At 38.8% G+C, this 18094-nt stretch overlaps 1 protein-coding gene across 17 annotated transcripts in view; it reads right to left on the bottom strand.

Annotated features, from left to right (window-relative positions):
- CADPS2 (calcium dependent secretion activator 2) overlaps positions 1 to 18094 on the bottom strand; it is a 555001-nt gene that overhangs the window by 421475 nt on the left and 115432 nt on the right. For all 17 annotated transcript variants that reach the window (XM_040472104.1, XM_040472105.1, XM_040472110.1 and 14 more), the window contains one exon: positions 7321 to 7434. In XM_040472104.1, the coding sequence (XP_040328038.1) occupies positions 7321 to 7434 (114 nt within the window). The remainder of the gene's footprint in view (positions 1 to 7320; positions 7435 to 18094) is intronic.

Here is an 18094-nt window from a genome sequence, read left to right as displayed (position 1 = left end):
CACTACTGGAGGTAAGGAAACGTGCAAAAAAAAAAAAAAAAAAAAAAAAAAAAAAAGATAAATGACCACAGCATAACAAAGGATTAATAGTTTTCTTGCTGTATAAAAAACACCCATAAACTCAGTATTTGACAGAATATCCAAATGGAAAAATGGACAAAGGATATGAACAGGTAATTCAAGAAATATGAATGACCAATAGAGACTGTCAAAACCACACTAGTAAAACAGAAGTAAGTGAACCAAATAGCTGGCATTTATTTTATGGTAATACCAAGTGTGAAGGAAAAAACTGGCACTCTATGGGTGCCTGGATGGCTCCGTCTGTGAAGCATCTGACTTTGGCTCAAGTCCATGATCTCACAGTTCATCTGTTCGAGCCCCGTGTTGGGCTCTGTGCTGACAGCTCAGAGTCTAGAACCTGCTTCAGATTCTGTGTCTCCCTCTTTCTGCACCTTGCCTGCTTGTATGCACTCTCAAAAACAAACATTTTTAGGGGCGCCTGGGTGGCTCAGTCGGTTGGGCATCCGACTTCAGCTCGGGTCATGATCTCACAGTCTGTGAGTTCGAGCCCCGTGTCGGGCTGTGCTGACAGCTCAGAGCCTGGAGCCTGCTTCAGATTCTGTGTTTTCCTCTCTCTCTGCCCCTCCCCTACTCATGCTGTCTTTCTCTGTCTCAGAAATAAACACATTAAAAATAAACATTTTTAAAAAATGAGGCTCTCATTGTTTTTACCACAAGTTATTACTACTTTTGAGGGCAATTTAGTAACTGGTATGAAGAGTAAACAATGCTCATTTCAGATCATCCCATAATACCACCTGCAGAAATTTATCAAAAATAAATGAGTATGAATGACCATTTCAGTACTTTAATAGCTAAAAATGGAAAAAGCTGGAACATCTATTAATTAAAAGATACATGGGTTTTATTTTTATCAATGGTGTATGTATTATGCACCTATTTAAAACCATGTTTATGGTGAACATTTGCTGTTAAAGAATGCTCATGACAGGGGTGCCTGGGTAGCTCAGTCAGTTAAGCATTCGACGACCGATGACTCTCAGTTTCAGCTCAGTTCATGATCTCACAGTTCATGAGTTTGAGCCCCGCACTGTGCTCCATGCTGTCAGCATGGAGCCTGCTTGGTATCCTCTCTCCCCTTCATTGCCTCTCCACTCCCTCTCAAAATAAACTTAGTACATAAGGAAATTCAAATGATTCCAGTTTCTTATGTATAAGAGAGAAACGCTAAACTGTTGAAAGGAGTTATTTACAGGTTTTGCAATTACAGGTGATAATTTGTTTTCTTTTTTTTTTTAAATAGTACTATATTTTTTTTACAACAGTTTTAGGATAGCAAATTTTCCTGTTTAGTTTTTAATTCTCTAACATAAACATGTATTACTTCTACTCACAAGTGTTCTTCAATAAAGTAGACATTTTCTGAATCTAAGAATTTAAAAATGCATTTTAAATAAAAGTATGCAATAAAAGGGCGAAAATTAGAGCTCACTATATTTTGAGATGAAAGTAATTTTTCACTTTATATGAAATTTGAACAACACTGAAGAGAAATTTAAGTTAGTGAAAGAATTTTCATTTTTTCTTACTAGCAAGTAGAAATTTTGGAGAGCACATGGTGGTGGTCGTGATGGTGGGGGCAAGACTAACATCAATATATTTTTGGCAATTTTTAAACACTAAATGCCCCTGTAACCCTCATCCATTCTTCAGAACCAGGAGGGAACATAAACAAGTGGAAGTAATAGAAAAAATCACACCCTTTCTGAAAAGTTGTGAAGAAAACCAACCCACAAAGAAAAGAAAAGCTCCAACATCTTGGTTTTTTTTTTTTTTACCTTCTCCCACACTAACAGAACTTGAGAGCTTGTTGGGCTGAAAGCAAGTAGTAAGCAATTGTATACTCTTGGAAATTTCTGAGAAAAGCCATTTACTTTCCCACATATCTGTTATAAATCACACTGTCATTGGTTGTATTTGGATAAAGTCCACTTGAGTCTTGTGAAACAAGCATGTATCTGATGGGAAGAATAAGTTGGAAAGTTTTATGTTGTAATAAAACTTATGTTTCCCCATTCCCAGAATCAGCTGAAGTTTCCTAAATTGAAAAGCAAAACACAAAAAAAAGGCAAGAAAAAACAAATACATAGACTTAATATCCATTTATGCTCTCCTCCAGACAATAAGTTACCTGCAGCAGTTAAAAAAAATTTTTTTAAATAAGAAAAAACAACAAAACAAAAAACTTGAAGAAAATTTCAATTAAAAAAAGCACGGTAGAATCTAACAACCATTAGCAGTGACGAAATTATCAAGAGAATAACTGCTAACTTTTATTAAGTAGCTATATACACTACCTGCCATTTTCATCTTATCCCGTTCTGGTCCCTCTGTACCATATGGCTGCCTCATTAGGTGGTTTAGATGCCTGGATACAGTTTTCTAATTATGCTTAGCTTTATGGTGAGAAAGACTGGTGCGATTTCAAAAACAGACTTACTCTTAGTACTTTATAGGCCAGTATTTAAGCCAAACTTAAGACATCTTATTAAAATCGATGTGATAAAAATTATGTTGTCCGATAGGAATCATTACCTTCATAATATATAATTCTGTGTAAGTGACACACTGAATAGTATTCATGGTATTTATTAAAACAAAGACCTGAAGAAGCACACCCAAGAGGGCACCACATGAAATACCAAATCCCAATCCTGTCATGATCTAGTTGAAAGAAATTATCTTTTAAAGTAATGAATGTACCTTGAAGAAATGTGTATTTTGAGTCATATTAAGATCCAGTTGCTAAAAAGTAATGCAAACCAAATATCTGAAGTTACAAGCAAAACAAAAACCAGGCAGGTAACTCTGGTCTTTAAAAAAAATTAAAAATTACAAATTACAAAAAAGATATACAACCAAGCTGGAAAAGATGCCATAAAAATCACTAAATAGCATTTATGAAACTAAAAAAATAAAAATAAAGTCAGTAGCATACAGACTTTGGGAGAACTTTGGTTCACAAAGTATGAAGATGTACTATCAGTTTTATTGGTAATACACATTTATTAGGGTTTTTCATGCCTATCATACTTAGAAATGGCCATTGCAGCTAAAGGCTACAGAACCTAATAAATGAGAAAATTACTACGATAAGATTAGTTGAAAACAATTATATATAGCAAACAACAAAGTATCTCTGAAAACAGACCTCAAAGGATGTGAGAAGCCAAAACATAGATCATAGAATCATAGAATACTAAGTTAGAACATGAAAATTCAACCAGACTTCTAAACTATCTGAAATCTGTTTTTTGGGGTTTTTTTTTAATTGGTTTTTGAGAGAGAGAGCATGAGCAGAAGAGGGGCAGAGAGAGGGAGACACAGAATCCAAAGCAGGCTCCAGGCTCTGAGCTGTAAACAAAGAGCTGGATGAGGGGCTCCAACTCAGGGACCATGAGATAATGACTTACAGTCAGAAGCTTAACCAACTGAGCCACCCAGGTGCCCAAGTAATTGCAACTTCTGAAGAACAAATCATGAATGAGAACATTTATAACCAAAGCAAATTCCATCGCAATACTGAAACAATACTCTTAGAAAAATACTGTTGTGCGGGAAAATAAGCAATTTCTACATAGAGAAATAGGTGCTACGATACTCCTTCACTTAGCCAACAAATAGCTGCTGAATGCATTTGTGTTCTACACACTGGGGATACAATGATGACCAGGACAAAAACAGATCCTTCAGGAAACACCTATTCTAGTAGTTGTAAGATCTAGTTCAACATGTTTCTCAAAATACAGGGAATTAAAATCTACTTCTAAAAAGCTTTAGGGGAGGGGTGCCTGGGGGGCTCAGTCTGTTGAGTGTCCATTTTCAGCTCAAGTCACAATCTCAAGGGTTGGTGGGTTCGAGCCCCACTTGGGGCTCTGTACTGACAGCTCGGAGCCTGCTTCGGATTCTGTGTCTCCCTCTCTCTACCCATCCCCCACTCATGATGTATGTGTCTCCATCTCTCAAAAATGAATAAATGTTTAAAAAAAAACAACAACTTTAGGGGAGGAGCAACTGGGCAGCTCAGTTGGTTAAGCATCTGGCTTTGGATTTTGGCTCAGGTCATGATCTCATGGTTCGTGAGAGAGCCCTGCCTAGGGCTCAACACTGACAGCTCAGAACCTGCTTGGGATTCTCTCTCTCCACCCCGCTCATTCTCTGCCCCTCCCCCACTTACACTGTCTCATGCTCAAAAAAAGAAAAAAGCTTTAATGGAAAGAGAGGTTTTAGTTGTGCTACTAATTAGCAATACAGATTTTGACACTTGTCAGTTTCATCTCTAAAATGAGATGAAGTCTGTTTAAAAGGTTTATTCAAGAATAAAAATAATTTTGGGGAGCACCTGGGTAGCTCAGTCGGTGAGATGTCTGACTTCAGCTCAGGTCATGATCTCACAGTTCTGAGTTCGAGCCCCACGTTTGGCTCTGTGCTGACAGCTCAGAGCCTGGTGCCTGCTTCGGCTTCTGTGTCTCCCTCTCTCTCTGCCCCTCCCCTGCTCATGCTCTGTCTCTGTCTCAAAAATAAAGAAAAACATTTAAAAAAAATAAAGTATTTTTTGAAGTGCTTCACACATACTACCTGACACAGGTGTATTCAAAATGGCAACCGTGAAACAGCTCTATCAGAATGTTTCTGAACATCTAGGTTCAGGTTTAACCCAGATGCTTACCAGACAAGTCCTATAACATCTGTGAGATTTAGTTTCTAACCTCTCATTTGTGGGTAATATGTGTACTCTTTACTAGAGACACTGGAAGAAAAAATTAGGGATTTTTATTGAGCCATAAAAAATACCTCATAAAGGTACCAGAGGCTACCAGCACTGTTAGTCACAGCATATGTACAAAAATAGGACTTCTGAGGAAAAAAACTGCAAAGTTTTTTTGCCGTATTTACCCCACAAAATACCCCTGTTGAAAAGTTTAAATACCAACTGTGTGCCACCTTGAGAATAACTCCCAAATGTAAATCAGGAATGCAGCCTCCATAAACACGATTAATATCACCAATCTTAACACGGCTTTGAGAGTTGCACAAAGGCAAGGTGGATACAGTCTCACGCTGGCTAGAAATAGTATCCAGAAGACTAGAAAATGCTTGGTCACCCAGTCCAACCACCTCTTCAGTTCTTGCGACTCTTTTTGCAACAATCCCAGCAAATCATCATCTAATTCCATTGTTTAGAAACCTACCAACTGCAGGAGAACAACCTGAGGAGCTTTGGTAAGGACAGATTCTGAAATTCTGACTCACAAAGTCCAGGGCAAAGTTCCAGGACCGGTTTGTGCAATATGCCTCCCAAGTGATGTGAAAGTGTAGCCAGAATCTAGCCTCTGGTGATGCTGCTCTCACCAGCCATTCTGCATTTGGGGCGTGCAACAAAACTCTGATGTTAGGTTGGCATCTCCCCACTTTAGTTTCCACCTTAGGCTAGTTTTGCTGTTGGCTCCACAGACACCTAATCCATCTCCTGACTAAACATTTCTCACTTCTTGAAACAACCGACGTGTGATATGTTCCAAACATGATAACCCTAAATTTGTCCACATCTTTATACAGGATACCAAGAGAACAAAATCCCCATGTAGGATACAATGAGGACACACTTTCATTACAATTCAATCTCTCCAGCGTCACAGCTTAAGTGTGCCTCTTGTCAAAGAGTGACCATATCACATTATGCGTTTTAATGTGCTTAATAACTTATTTTAGAATATACTTTACTTTGGAATAATTCCAGATTTACACGCAAATTGCAGATATAGTACTGCACGCTCTCACACACTCCCCTCACCCAGACTCAGTTTTTCCTAATGTTAACATAGCCAGTGGCCACAGTACATTTCCCCAAACCAAAAATGAGCCGGTTGATTTTTTAAATTGCATTAAAAAAAATTTTTAATGTTTGTTTATTCTTGAGACAGAGCACAAATGGGAGAGTGGCAGTGAGAAAGGGAGACACGGAATCCAAAGCAGGCTCCAGGGTCCAAGCCATCAGCACAAGAGCCTGACGTGGGGCTCGACCCAACAAACCATGAGATCATGACATGAGCCGAAGTCGGACACTCAACCGACGGAGCCACCCAGGCACCCCGTTTTTGTTTTTGTTTCTTCTTTAACACAAATTACTTTCCAGGACCTCCATTTCCTTCATCCTGAACACAGACCTTTGGCTATTCTTTCATTACACGAGGCTACTACTACAGGTCCTTATATTTCATATATAATTTATTTATATATATATATATTTCATATATCCTATACTTTAAGATATTTTGAGTCGAGATCCAGTTGGACACGTCATTGCTGTCATGAGGGCCATGCCATACACACATTTGGTAAGCAAGACTTCCACACATTCATACAACTCAACAGGCCAACTCTTGGGCTAATACAAACCTCCCTCAGGTGGCATGAGGGAGCTCCGAACGCCTACCATCAGTAAATGACAAATGCAACCAATTATCTGTACATCCAGTGATTTTTCATGCAAAGATATTCCCTGCATCAGGCAAGTTCTGACCTACCGCATCTCCACATTTTCCTTTTACTAGTTCGCATGTTCTGCTTCTACAGCTAAAGATTTCGACTGTCTACACAGCAAAAGGAATGCATCCCCACCCCCCACCAATGACTCTGAAATGCTTAGGATAAAAAGGGATTTCTCTAAATTTAATATCTACTGGCAACTCACTGAAGCAGTTAATGACCATGTGTGAAAACCGGTGCTCATAGGAAATCCACAGAGAATTCCTGATGAATCACAGACTAAAATCAGAATAAGCAAGGTGATATTGGTAGTATTATTCCTCCAGGAAGAAAAAAGAATTCAGTTTATCCTACTGAAATTAGTACCAGCCTTAATTATAAAGCTTAGGGCACACAATGGTACAAGATAGTAATTTACTATTAAAATTCTGATTAAAAAGGATAATTTAGACATGTGGACCCAAAGATAGCTATACTCAACCTGTATCAATCACTGCCAGAAAATTTTTCTAAACAGTTTACTTCTCCTGAAAAGATGTGAATAATTTCCAATTCTGTTTATCTCTCCAAGCCAGGTTGTGGAATTAGAGTTTTTAAATTGTAAAATAAATTTGACAATGCTTTCAGGAAGGTTGCAAACTCACAGCCTTCCTATCATACCAGTGAGTTCCTTAAAATAGGAAAGCCATTTTTAAAAATCTTTCTAAGAAGCATCAAAATATCAAAAACAAAGCTCTTTAAACTTACCTCATAGTAACTCCGAACTGCATTGCAAAATGCTTCATCAGCCACAATTTGAGTTTCTCCGTTGAGGAAGGCCTGGAACCTTTCTTTCAGTAACTGCAACTGTTGCTTGTTAAGCTAGAAGAAAAAGAGGGAATTAGCTGAAAAATCAGCCAATCTGAGAAATGTGACAATTCATAAAAATTTTAATAGCCAGAAGTTAGATCTGACACCTAGAATTAGCTCTTTGTTAAAAAAAAAAAAAAAAAAAAAGCTAACAACTACTACTTATACTATGGCTCAATTTTAAAACATTTCCAATTCACTTCCCCATACTCTGGAATCCTAACATTGCAATGTGATACAAGTTTCTATGCCAGATGGAGCTCCTAGGTTTACTACCCTGGTCTCTTTGTAGAAACAGGGAAAATCTAAAGTTCGGATGAGAAATGAACTGTTGTGCAAAATTGCCAGCTGTCCTGAGCACAGAGAGCAGAGAGAACGAGGGTCCTTGGAAGTGAGTGAACAACAGCCACCTTAGATGAAGACTAACTGGAAGACTGCAAAGGACAGAGGACCCTGAGAAAGTATCCTCTGGTAAGAACATTTTTTGGATGGCACAAATTTGAATTCCATGAACATATCTCAATGCTTGAGGGGAGATAAAGAATTGATTGGAAGACAAATCCAGAGAACAGAGAGGCAACAGGCAGACAGAGCATGCCTTATATAAGCATACCAAGCAAGAGCTATACGCCACGGAGGGGAGTTCAAGTTCACAACCAGATTTCCTCACCCTGGGTCTGGCTGCCATAATGATTACTAAAGGTGTGTGGGACATGAACCATGACTTACCAACTATGTCCTATAGTCATCAGTGACAAGCAGAGTCAGCTGTTTGTAGGGCTCAAGGCAATAGGAGACTCAGGAGCCTGTTATTAAAAATTGAAGGATTTCAAGACAGTAGTAACAGCACTTTCCACCAAGCATGGGCCCTTTGAAGCATGGAGCCCTGTGCAACTGCCCCTGAAGCCAGCCCAGAATACAGGGCACAGACTTCACTAGAGGTGGGGCACAGTAGGTCCCACAGCAGTTGAAAGTGCTTATCTGCGGAGAGAACAGTCTTGCAGGGGGGAAAAAAAAAAAAAAAAAAACCCACAATGCCAACATACATAAGGAACAGGAAAAAGTGATCTTTCCATTTCATTCATTCCTCATCAGACTATTAAAGAACTCATTCCAGTTCTGGATTCTACAGAGAGATACGAAACATTTGGAAATATGCTAAAGATAAAATGATTAAAAAAGGATTAGGAAGGAAGGCTAAATAAACTGCAACGATTTGGCTTCCAAAAGAAGGCTGATGTGCCCTAAGTTTAAATCTGCTCAAAAGGCTTATTAAGATGCCATTCCAATAGGAAAGACCAGCGCTTTCAAAAGAAAGGGGGTTTTATTCAGGAATCTAACAAATAAGACAGTTTCTAGAGAAAATGCTGCTGGTAGTGACAGACTTACACAGAAACGTCCTATTGTACCCCAGCATAAGAAACCTCTTGCCCTGAGCAGCAGAGAAGAAATACCACTCCATTTTTTTTTTAACCTTATCTCCTTCATTTTAGGGAAAGCTAAACCAAGCTCAAATGCAGAACTATCACCATTATATTACATTTTCCACTTTATAACATAAGGAAAATCAAAGCAGGGACCTTTTGTGTGTAAGTACTGGCAAGGCAAATGGAGTCCACGACTTCAGCTCTTGAAGCATGGCTCACACAAAAGGACCAGATGGAAACAGGACAGCAGTTGTTGAGAGCACATTAGCTGCCAAGCCCACGAACTGCCAGCAAGGGCTTCAACTTGCAAACCAAGTGTCCAGGTAACACAATGAACATGGAAAAATGTGCAAATGACAACGAACTGGAAGAGATCTTACTGAGCTTTCTCCCCATCTCCCTCATTTGAGATATATTTTATGTATTTTATACATTTATACACACCCATTTTATACACACATTATATTTATATATATATATATATATATATAAAGTAAATAGCTTTCAAAAACTGGAGACTTCTTTATTCAATTGTCTTATCAGATGCATTTTGTTCTTTACAGTGTTTATTGTGCCATTTTACCAATGAGTTACTTCTTTTGGGGGATTACGGCATGGAAAATTCATGAATACCAATTAGGTACATGATATCTGAGAAAACAGTCTTCTTAGAAACTCCAACACCGTTGGTATAGTTCATAAACAGGCCAGAGGCATCTAGCTAAATATCCAACTTCAACTTTTTTTTAACAATTACTGCAGTTACATTTAAGACCTAAAATGACAGCCACCATTACAGTAAAAAAAAAAAAAAAAAAAAAAAAAAGTCAATAAAGTACTTTTTTAGTATAGAAGTCTATATTTCCACAAAAGATACGGAGGGGAAAAAAGGAAATTAAATTTAAAATCTAGCAGCAGGGATAGCTGTTTAGAAAGTAGAGTTCCCTAAAATCTATTTGCATTATCAAAATAAATATTACACATCAACAGATAAAGACTAATGGAATAAACCAAAGAATTAGGTCTAAGTACACTCAAAAGATGGTCTATTTAATGAATGGGGTTACAATAAGTGGGTAGCCAAACAGAAAAAAATTAAATTGTATCATCACACACACTGTTACAGTCCAAATTAAAACTTTTAACATAAAAACATGAAAACGTAGAAGTGCACGAAGAAGAAAATTCTTTTAAACACTAGCATGTGAAAAGATCTTTCTAACCATGAATGCAAATCTGCAAGTCATAAAGTTAATTACAAATACACTAAACATAAATTCTCCCTGGCAAAAAAATCATAGGCAAAAAAGTTAGAAAAAGACCAATGAGGGGTGAGGAAAATACAGGTAACTCCTATCTTAAAGAGCTAATTTCCAAACACAGATCCCAGACACTGTAAGAATCTGACAACAGAGAAACAGACCAAATGGATATATCCAGAGAAATGACTCTTAAGCTATGAAAAAGCATGCCTAACTTCATTCATAATAAGTAAAATGCAAATTAGATCTACATGACAGAGGAAGGATTCTGGGAAGATGGTGGAGTGGGAAGCACCAGAAATCTCTCCCACCTAGCCTACAATTGCATTGGCAGTTTCTGTCTGATATAAATATTTTGGAATTCTGGAGTCTACTGAGGGCTTGCAACTTACAGGGGAAGACTTGAATGTAAATTGTGTTTAATTCGGGCCAATTTTAGCTTCTAGCACAGTAGCAGCTGGTCATCCCCCACCCCTCCACTCAGTGGCAGCAAAAAGCAGAAAAAAGCTAACAGCCTAAATTTTCATAAATAGAGGGCTAATAAATGCTATATCCAAACAGTGGCAATACTATTTGCTCTATAAAAAGAAAAAAGTTCTCTTCTGTATGGATATGAAAAGATCTGCAAAATATCTTGGGGGAAGGAAGCTAGTTATAGAACAGGGTATAAAAATAAGCCACCACTCCCATTGAAAAGGGGCAAAATTAGAACACGCATGTGAATATGTTTCCACACGCAGATGGAAACTAGAGAAGGATGGCTATGGGCACTGGACAGATGGAAAAAAAGTAAAAAAGACTTTTCAACCTATACTGCTATATTTATTTTAGATTTTAACTCATAGGACTCTTCACTCAAATTTTAATTTAGATTTAAAATAAGCTATGAGAGCAACTTTCCACATGTTTTAACACAGAACAATTACGATCCATTGCATATAGTTTAGATCTCATCATCCTGCAGGGAGACTGGACAACAGATGACCTGATTTTTCAGTTCTCCTTTCAAGTGAAAGATTTGAACTTGACAGTCCCACTTTTTTTTGTTGTTGTTGATTTTTGGGTTTTTGGGTTTTGGGTCTAACATCTCTAGACCAGGAAAAAAAAAAAACAAACTCAGAATAAAACTGTAGCAGTCATCTTATTTAATATTCTGATCAATGCGTTAAACTTTACAAAATCCCTATGAAGTCATCTCTCAGCCTCCCTTGGAGTCTATTAAAGCTAACACACACCTTCATTGCCTCACAATGAAGCCTATACAAATTTTCAAGAATTGAAATTTGCTTCCCTTCCCTTAGGACTTTCACACAATCCTAGTTCTAGCACCAGGACAAAACAGACTAAACATTACTTTCTTCAACATAGCTGTTCAGAAACTGGAAAACAGGTACTGGCTTATTTGTGAGTCTTTGCCTTTCCAGGATAAAGTCTGCCAGTTCCCCAACACCCTAAAGGTTTCTTCATAAATTAAACATTCAACCATTAAATAGAAGTTTGTTACAGGTAAGTATAAAAAAAGCACATTGGAAGACGTAACATACTAACAGAGCTCATAACAATAGTAATGTCCGTCTTAAAAATACTGAGCCAACTGATCATAATTCTCCTAAGACAGTGTGGGCAACAAAGAAGGGGGGGACCACTTCCCACATTCTAATCACTCTTAATTCAAACCAAAAACAAATGAACTCTTCTTGGCAGTCACATCAACTGACTCACATCATGCTTATAAACAAAAATTTCTATAACATTCTTACCTGCGTTTCATTAAGCCATGTTTCATCTTGCTAGATTTGGTCTACTATTCCAGTTGATTAATGTTTTATTAGAATTCTAATTCCTTCACCCAATGACCAAATAACACTCCTAGCTTTATGTCCACTAACATAAGGTGGTATCTATAGTCTTCAACTGGGGGAGTCATTTTAAGAAACCTTCAGCTGAGGATTAAGAAACAGGAAACCTGTCATTACATGGATTCACCCAAGTTTGACACAATCGATTAACATTCTTCAGGGTAGCTGACTTTATTAGGATTCATCCTATATTTCAGTTTTGTCCATATACTGCCTTCACAAGAGTATACTTACCAATGAATGCATAACGTTTTTCAAATAGAGAAAACTCTGATGCAAAAATTATCCAATGGGAATTTTTAGAGAGCTTTTTATATGAAATTAAATTGCAGAAACTAGAACATAAATATCCTTGCAAATATCTAAATACAGCCAAGAGATTAGGCTTATAAACAGAACATTCTGAATACTGACAGCAAAAGCTAAGTTTTACGACTTCTGGCTGGCAGTGATAATTTATCCATAACAACTGCCACAGAAAAAACAATTTTCAAAGTTCAGATATGTTTTATGTTTCTTAGGTGTTTTTTTCCTTCATTTTCAAATTAGATTCTAGCATTTTCATTCTAAGTCATGACCAACTGAAGACTTACATCAGCATCTTGACTACAGCAGGAAACCAGCCATTTATGTTAGTCAGGAATTTGGGAATCCAGCAAGCACTGCTGTGCAAAGCCTGTCCTGACCTGTGCTCCCCATCAAGAGCCTTCACACTCATGGTGGGGCTGTGTGACATCCACGTAAAAGTGACCACAGATTCCAAAGCAAAGTGCCAGGTGACTAGTGGGTATGGTACCTCCCTCTAGGATTGGAGAATGGGTCACAGTGTATGCATACCTCGAAGAGATACTAACAAATATTTTTCAAGAAAATGAAAGGATTTACTCCAGGCACAGATGGTCTCTGAAATACACAAGCATAGCTTTAATGCCTATTAGTGAGATATACTAAAAGATATTAACAGAAGACGACTAAAGTAGAGATGCTATTTTCATTTTTCCCTCCCTACCAACATTCTGGCAGTCAAAAAGATCTACACAAAACCATTGGGGCGAGGCGCCTAGGGTGACTCAGTCAGATAAGCATCCCACTCTTGGTTTTCGCTCAGGTCGTGGTCTCAGGTCCTGAGATCCACCGCAGTGACAGGGTCTGTGCTGGACATGGAGTCTGCATGAGATTTGATCTCCCTGTTCCTCTGCCCTTCCCCCACTCGTATGCACACTCTCTCCAAAAAAAACCAAAAAAAGACACTATTAGGGCAAAATAATCCACACCTTCCATGTTTCCAAAACCACAAACCTCTCCAAACTGCCTATCAGTAGAAAAACAGAGGGACCGTGGCCAGGTCTCGTAAGTTATAAAGCCCGTGGAAGGCATTGCTATTAGTTTCCTAGCCAAATAACTTTTCTTGCCCCCTTCTGTAAGCACAGATATTTGGAACAGTGAATACTCCTAGCTAAGACTACAAACAACAGCTTCATCTAGTATTTCCAAGTTAAGGCTTAAGAGATGTAAGCAAGTGTGTGCAACTTGCAGGAGACCCTAAAAGGTAGCTGAAAAGCCAATTTTTATCTCTTTCCTCTTTTCCTATTGACTGGAATTTGAGGTGTTTGCAGTAACTCTCAGGTTGGCCCATAAAAATGGTGGAAGATAAAAAGAGCCTGATGCCCTTTTTGATGTGGAAGAGCCACTGTAACCCTGGACCATCTACACCCCAATTTCCTTTATGTAAAAGGGAAATAAGCCTCTATATACCGATCACTCTTATTTGGAGTTCATTATCAATATAGCAATGAAACAAATCCTAACTGATACAAATCCCCGTGAGATACCAAACCAGGGTGAAAATGCCATCCCTTGCTGGTAAGGTTATCTTAGTTCTGAAATAGAATATTCATTCCATGTGTTATTTTATGTAAAAACAAACAAACAAACAACAAAAAACCATCTAGTAAACTTCACCCAATGAACAGTGAAGCCTAGGGTTTAAGTGCCTGATGGAGGCTAAAAATAAAGCTATCTGCCAGACTGAATTCTATTGTCCCACAGTATTGAAAGTGGGTATTAAAAAGCCCCAAATCTGCTTTAAAACATTTTATAATGAAATGTATACAGTCATGAGTAGAAAGAGCAAAATCCCTCTGAATAGACAGGCTGCAGGCTAGTCTTAGCCACTAAGTGACTACTTCTATCCCCATTCTCACTGGCCTCCTAAGTCAAATTCAAGCCTCAGCAAAATTACATGCCATGATGGGATTGGAGGGTGTAGGGGGATGCTAGTAAATACTGGACCTAGACAAGTTAAATCCATGAATTCCATCAATTTCCTTGTTGCACTAAACACATTCCACACGTGTTTCATTCAATCTTCCTTAGTCTCCTATAAAGTGTTCATCTTCATTTTACACATGAGGAAATTAAGCCCAAAGAAGTTAAGCACTTTGCCTAACTTCACATCTGATAAAGGGGCAGGGGAAGAATGTAAACCAGTATCCTGGTCTAAAGCCTATATTCTTTCTAACCACCATACTACTGTTTTTGCTCAGTCACTCTCCACCGCCCCCCCAACCAGTTAAGAGGTGTTTATCACTGTCCATTGTGTCACAGATAGCTTGTATGTTTTCTTTTGCTTATTAAAGTCTCCCCACTAGAATAAAATCCACATCGGGATAAGAACATGATTTTAACACACAGAACATGCTCTTTTTTTTTTTTTTTTTTTTTTTTTTTTTTTTTTTTAAGAATGAACAAATGAACAAACATCTACCAGCCGCTATGACACTATTCCTTACCAGGACAGCTACATCCTCCACTCTCAGGCTCACCTACCCCCACAAAAATGTTGGCTTATCATGCAATCATAACACCTCAAGACTACCTCAATCCATCACAACAGATCAGACAACAGCTTATCAGACAGGTTCACCTACTCATTAACAAGGTTCTACATGACAAACGACAGTAATAAAGATAACAGGCTGCAGTGCCCGACTGCCTTTGTTTCCAGGATCCCCCACAATTTGTAGGCTCTTCAGGTCACTTACCCTCAAGGTCTCCAGTTCCTTATCTACACAATGAGGATGGTAGCAATCTACAATAAGGCTGTTCCCAGTAATGGGGAAAAACTGCTTAACACACATTAAACGCTTTGAACTGTTACCTATTATTTTAGAAATACATGGGGATTTTGTTTCCACAGTGGCAGAGACCAGAGACAAAAACCAATCTTAAGATGGATGCAGATGGACCATTAAAAAGACTGCCCAGAGCTATGCTGTCCAGTACATAACCACACCTGGCCACCAAGCAACTGAAACGTGGCTGGTCCAAGTTGACATGTGGTCCAAGTCTAAAACACATACAAGATTTCAAACAGTACAATAAAAAATATGAAGCATCTCACTAATACTTGCATATCGGTTATATATTGAAAGACATTTTGTATATATAGAATGACTTATTAAAATGACCTTCATCTGTTTTTAAAGCACCACTGGAAAATTTTAAGTTACTTACACAGCTCCCATTTTAGTTCAATCAGACACACTGGTAGAAAGAAATGTGTGTGATGGTCAGGTGTCCATTGATGACAGATGAACAAGTCCATGCTACATCCTGCCAAATAGCAGACCCCCAGTATGTGGCTTGTGGCAGTCTTAGGGTATGACTGATTCAGAAGAACACAAGAGCCTAAAAGGCAAAAAACTTAAGTATTTGTCTAGTGTTTTTTCACTGTCAAAGAGCAAAGTAGGTATTATTAGTCATATTTTAGATGAGAAAATAGTCTTAAAGGTTAAGGTACATAACCCGTTAGGTCACAGAAGCAAGATCATAACCTAGGTATCCTGAATCCAAGTCTATGAGTTGTATTTTATCCCTACATGCTGCCTATCCCACTGACATGTTGTTTGACTCTAAGTCTCCATTCAGTTTATCTTACCAAAGACAATCAAGTGCGCAGTTATTCAATAAGACTTTCATATTCCTGAACATGAATATAGGTTAAGAGAGCCAACTGCCAAATTTTGTTGGTCGTCATCTTTCAACAATCTGCTTTAGGACCTTCTTACTCATTAGAGCATCAGTTTCACCCACGATTCAGAAGGAGATGGACCTATGAACACCTTTAATGGTCCCAAATAATAGCAGCTCATCACAAGCAAATGCCAACTAATCGTGAGGATATTTTTTTTTTATCTGCCCACTTGACAGATAGCTGGTAAAATACGGTTTCTCGGTAGGTCTATGGAAGTGTTTTTGGAAGAGATGAAGATTTGCTTCAGTACACTGAATAAAGAGATCCACCCTCACCAGTATGAGCAGGTATCATCTGATTCACTGAGAGCCTGAATAGAAACAAGCTGATAAAAGGGGAATTCTCTCTTCTTGAGCTGTGACATCCATCTTTTCCTGCTCTTAAACATCACGGCTCCTGGTTCTTGGGCCTTTGGACTCACTGAACATACCAACTTTCCCGGCCCTGCAGCTTACGGAGGGAAGATTATGGGACTTCTCAGCCTTCATAATTGTGTGAGCCAATTCCTGTAATAAATCCCATAGATATATATAGATATACTATGGGCTCTACTTCTCTGGAGAACCCTGACTAATATGCCAATGATAATAACAGCCTTAACGATCTGTTGGAATCAAGCAAGTCAGAGATGACTATGAGTATACAAGACTTCCCAAAAGACATCTTGGAGATGAACTAGGTTAGAAAGGCAGAAAATAGGAAGTAGTCCAGCACATGTTCAGTCACCTCACCACCTGCAAAGTCAGAAGCAGTCCTGTCTTCCTACAAATAAGTCTAGTAGACCATGTCAAGGGAGATAAGGGGATTGCCCTTTTTAAACAATAGGACTTCCCCTTGAACACCCCTGATAAACATGTAATTAATACCTAGGAATAGCTAATACTAATTGACCACTTACCACATAGTAAGCACATTTCTAACCTCTTTACAAGGGTTATTCCAAGCACCCATGAGGTAGGTTCCTTGTGTCAAATATGAAGCTAAGACCCAGATAAGAAAGACCCAACTCACATAATTTGGAGGCAGAGTCAGGTGCATCTGACTAGCACACTCTTAGCCACTGGCTACCCTTTGAATTTCTTCTTGAACAAATCATTCTTCATACCAGTGTCAAGATACAAGACCATCAGAGCCTGGCAAAGCCATCACAAGATTTGATCAGCCTGGCAAGTTGAGTAAAAGCTTTTTTTTTTTTTTGGAGAGAGAGCACGAGCAGGGGAGGAGCAGAGAGAGAGGGAGACACAGAATTTGAAGCAGGCTCCAGGCTCTGAGCTGTCAGCACAGAGCCTGACGTGGGGCTCGAACTCACAGACTGTGAGATCATGACCTGAGCCGAAGTCAGACATTCAACCAACTGAGCTACCCAGGTGCCCCTTAAAAGCTCTTCTCTTTCCCTCCGTATCATTATCCCACCATGCTTGTTCAACACAGGTTAGTCCACTCTGCCTAGATTTCCTTTCTCCCTTTAGAAAGGAACCCAAACAAAACCTCCAAGAAACCTTCTGTGTACCCTATCATTTGCATAGCATGGTTTTCTCCTCACTAGAGTACACATTCCTTACACAGGGATGTCAGTCATCTATGTATCCCCATTCCCGCTAAGTACAGTGTTTGCTGATACAAAGTCATCAACACTGGAAGAAAATCTAGAGTGGAAGAGGAGATCATAATGCACTCCACTGCTTTTCTGGGCATGTATCCTGTCACAACCATTGGCAAAGGACACTAGCAGGGCGCCTGGGTGGCTCAGTCGGCTGAGCGTCCGACTTCAGCTCAGGTCATGATCTCACCATGCATCGGGCTCTGCGCTGACAGCTCAGAGCCTGGGGCCTGCTTCAGATTCTGTGTCTCCCTCCCTCTCTCTGCCCCTCCCCACTCGTGCCACATCTGTCTCTCAAAAATAAGCATTAAAAAAAAAAAAGACACTAGCAGTGACATAACTGAATGAGGAGTAGGGGACAGTCTTAAAATTCCAGGACTGTGTGTTGTCTAAGTAAGCATGGTCAAACTCAGTGAGGACCTAAGAAATACCAAAGTCTTTCTTTGCTGAGCTGCAGTGTGAGTAGTTCTGTTTTGCAGAGAATATTG

The sequence above is a fragment of the Herpailurus yagouaroundi genome, unplaced genomic scaffold (genome assembly GCF_014898765.1).
Source record: "Herpailurus yagouaroundi ecotype Mexico unplaced genomic scaffold, PumYag 100, whole genome shotgun sequence".
NCBI classification, from domain to species: Eukaryota; Metazoa; Chordata; class Mammalia; order Carnivora; family Felidae; genus Herpailurus; species Herpailurus yagouaroundi.
This window is presented reverse-complemented; position numbering and strand designations above follow the sequence as displayed.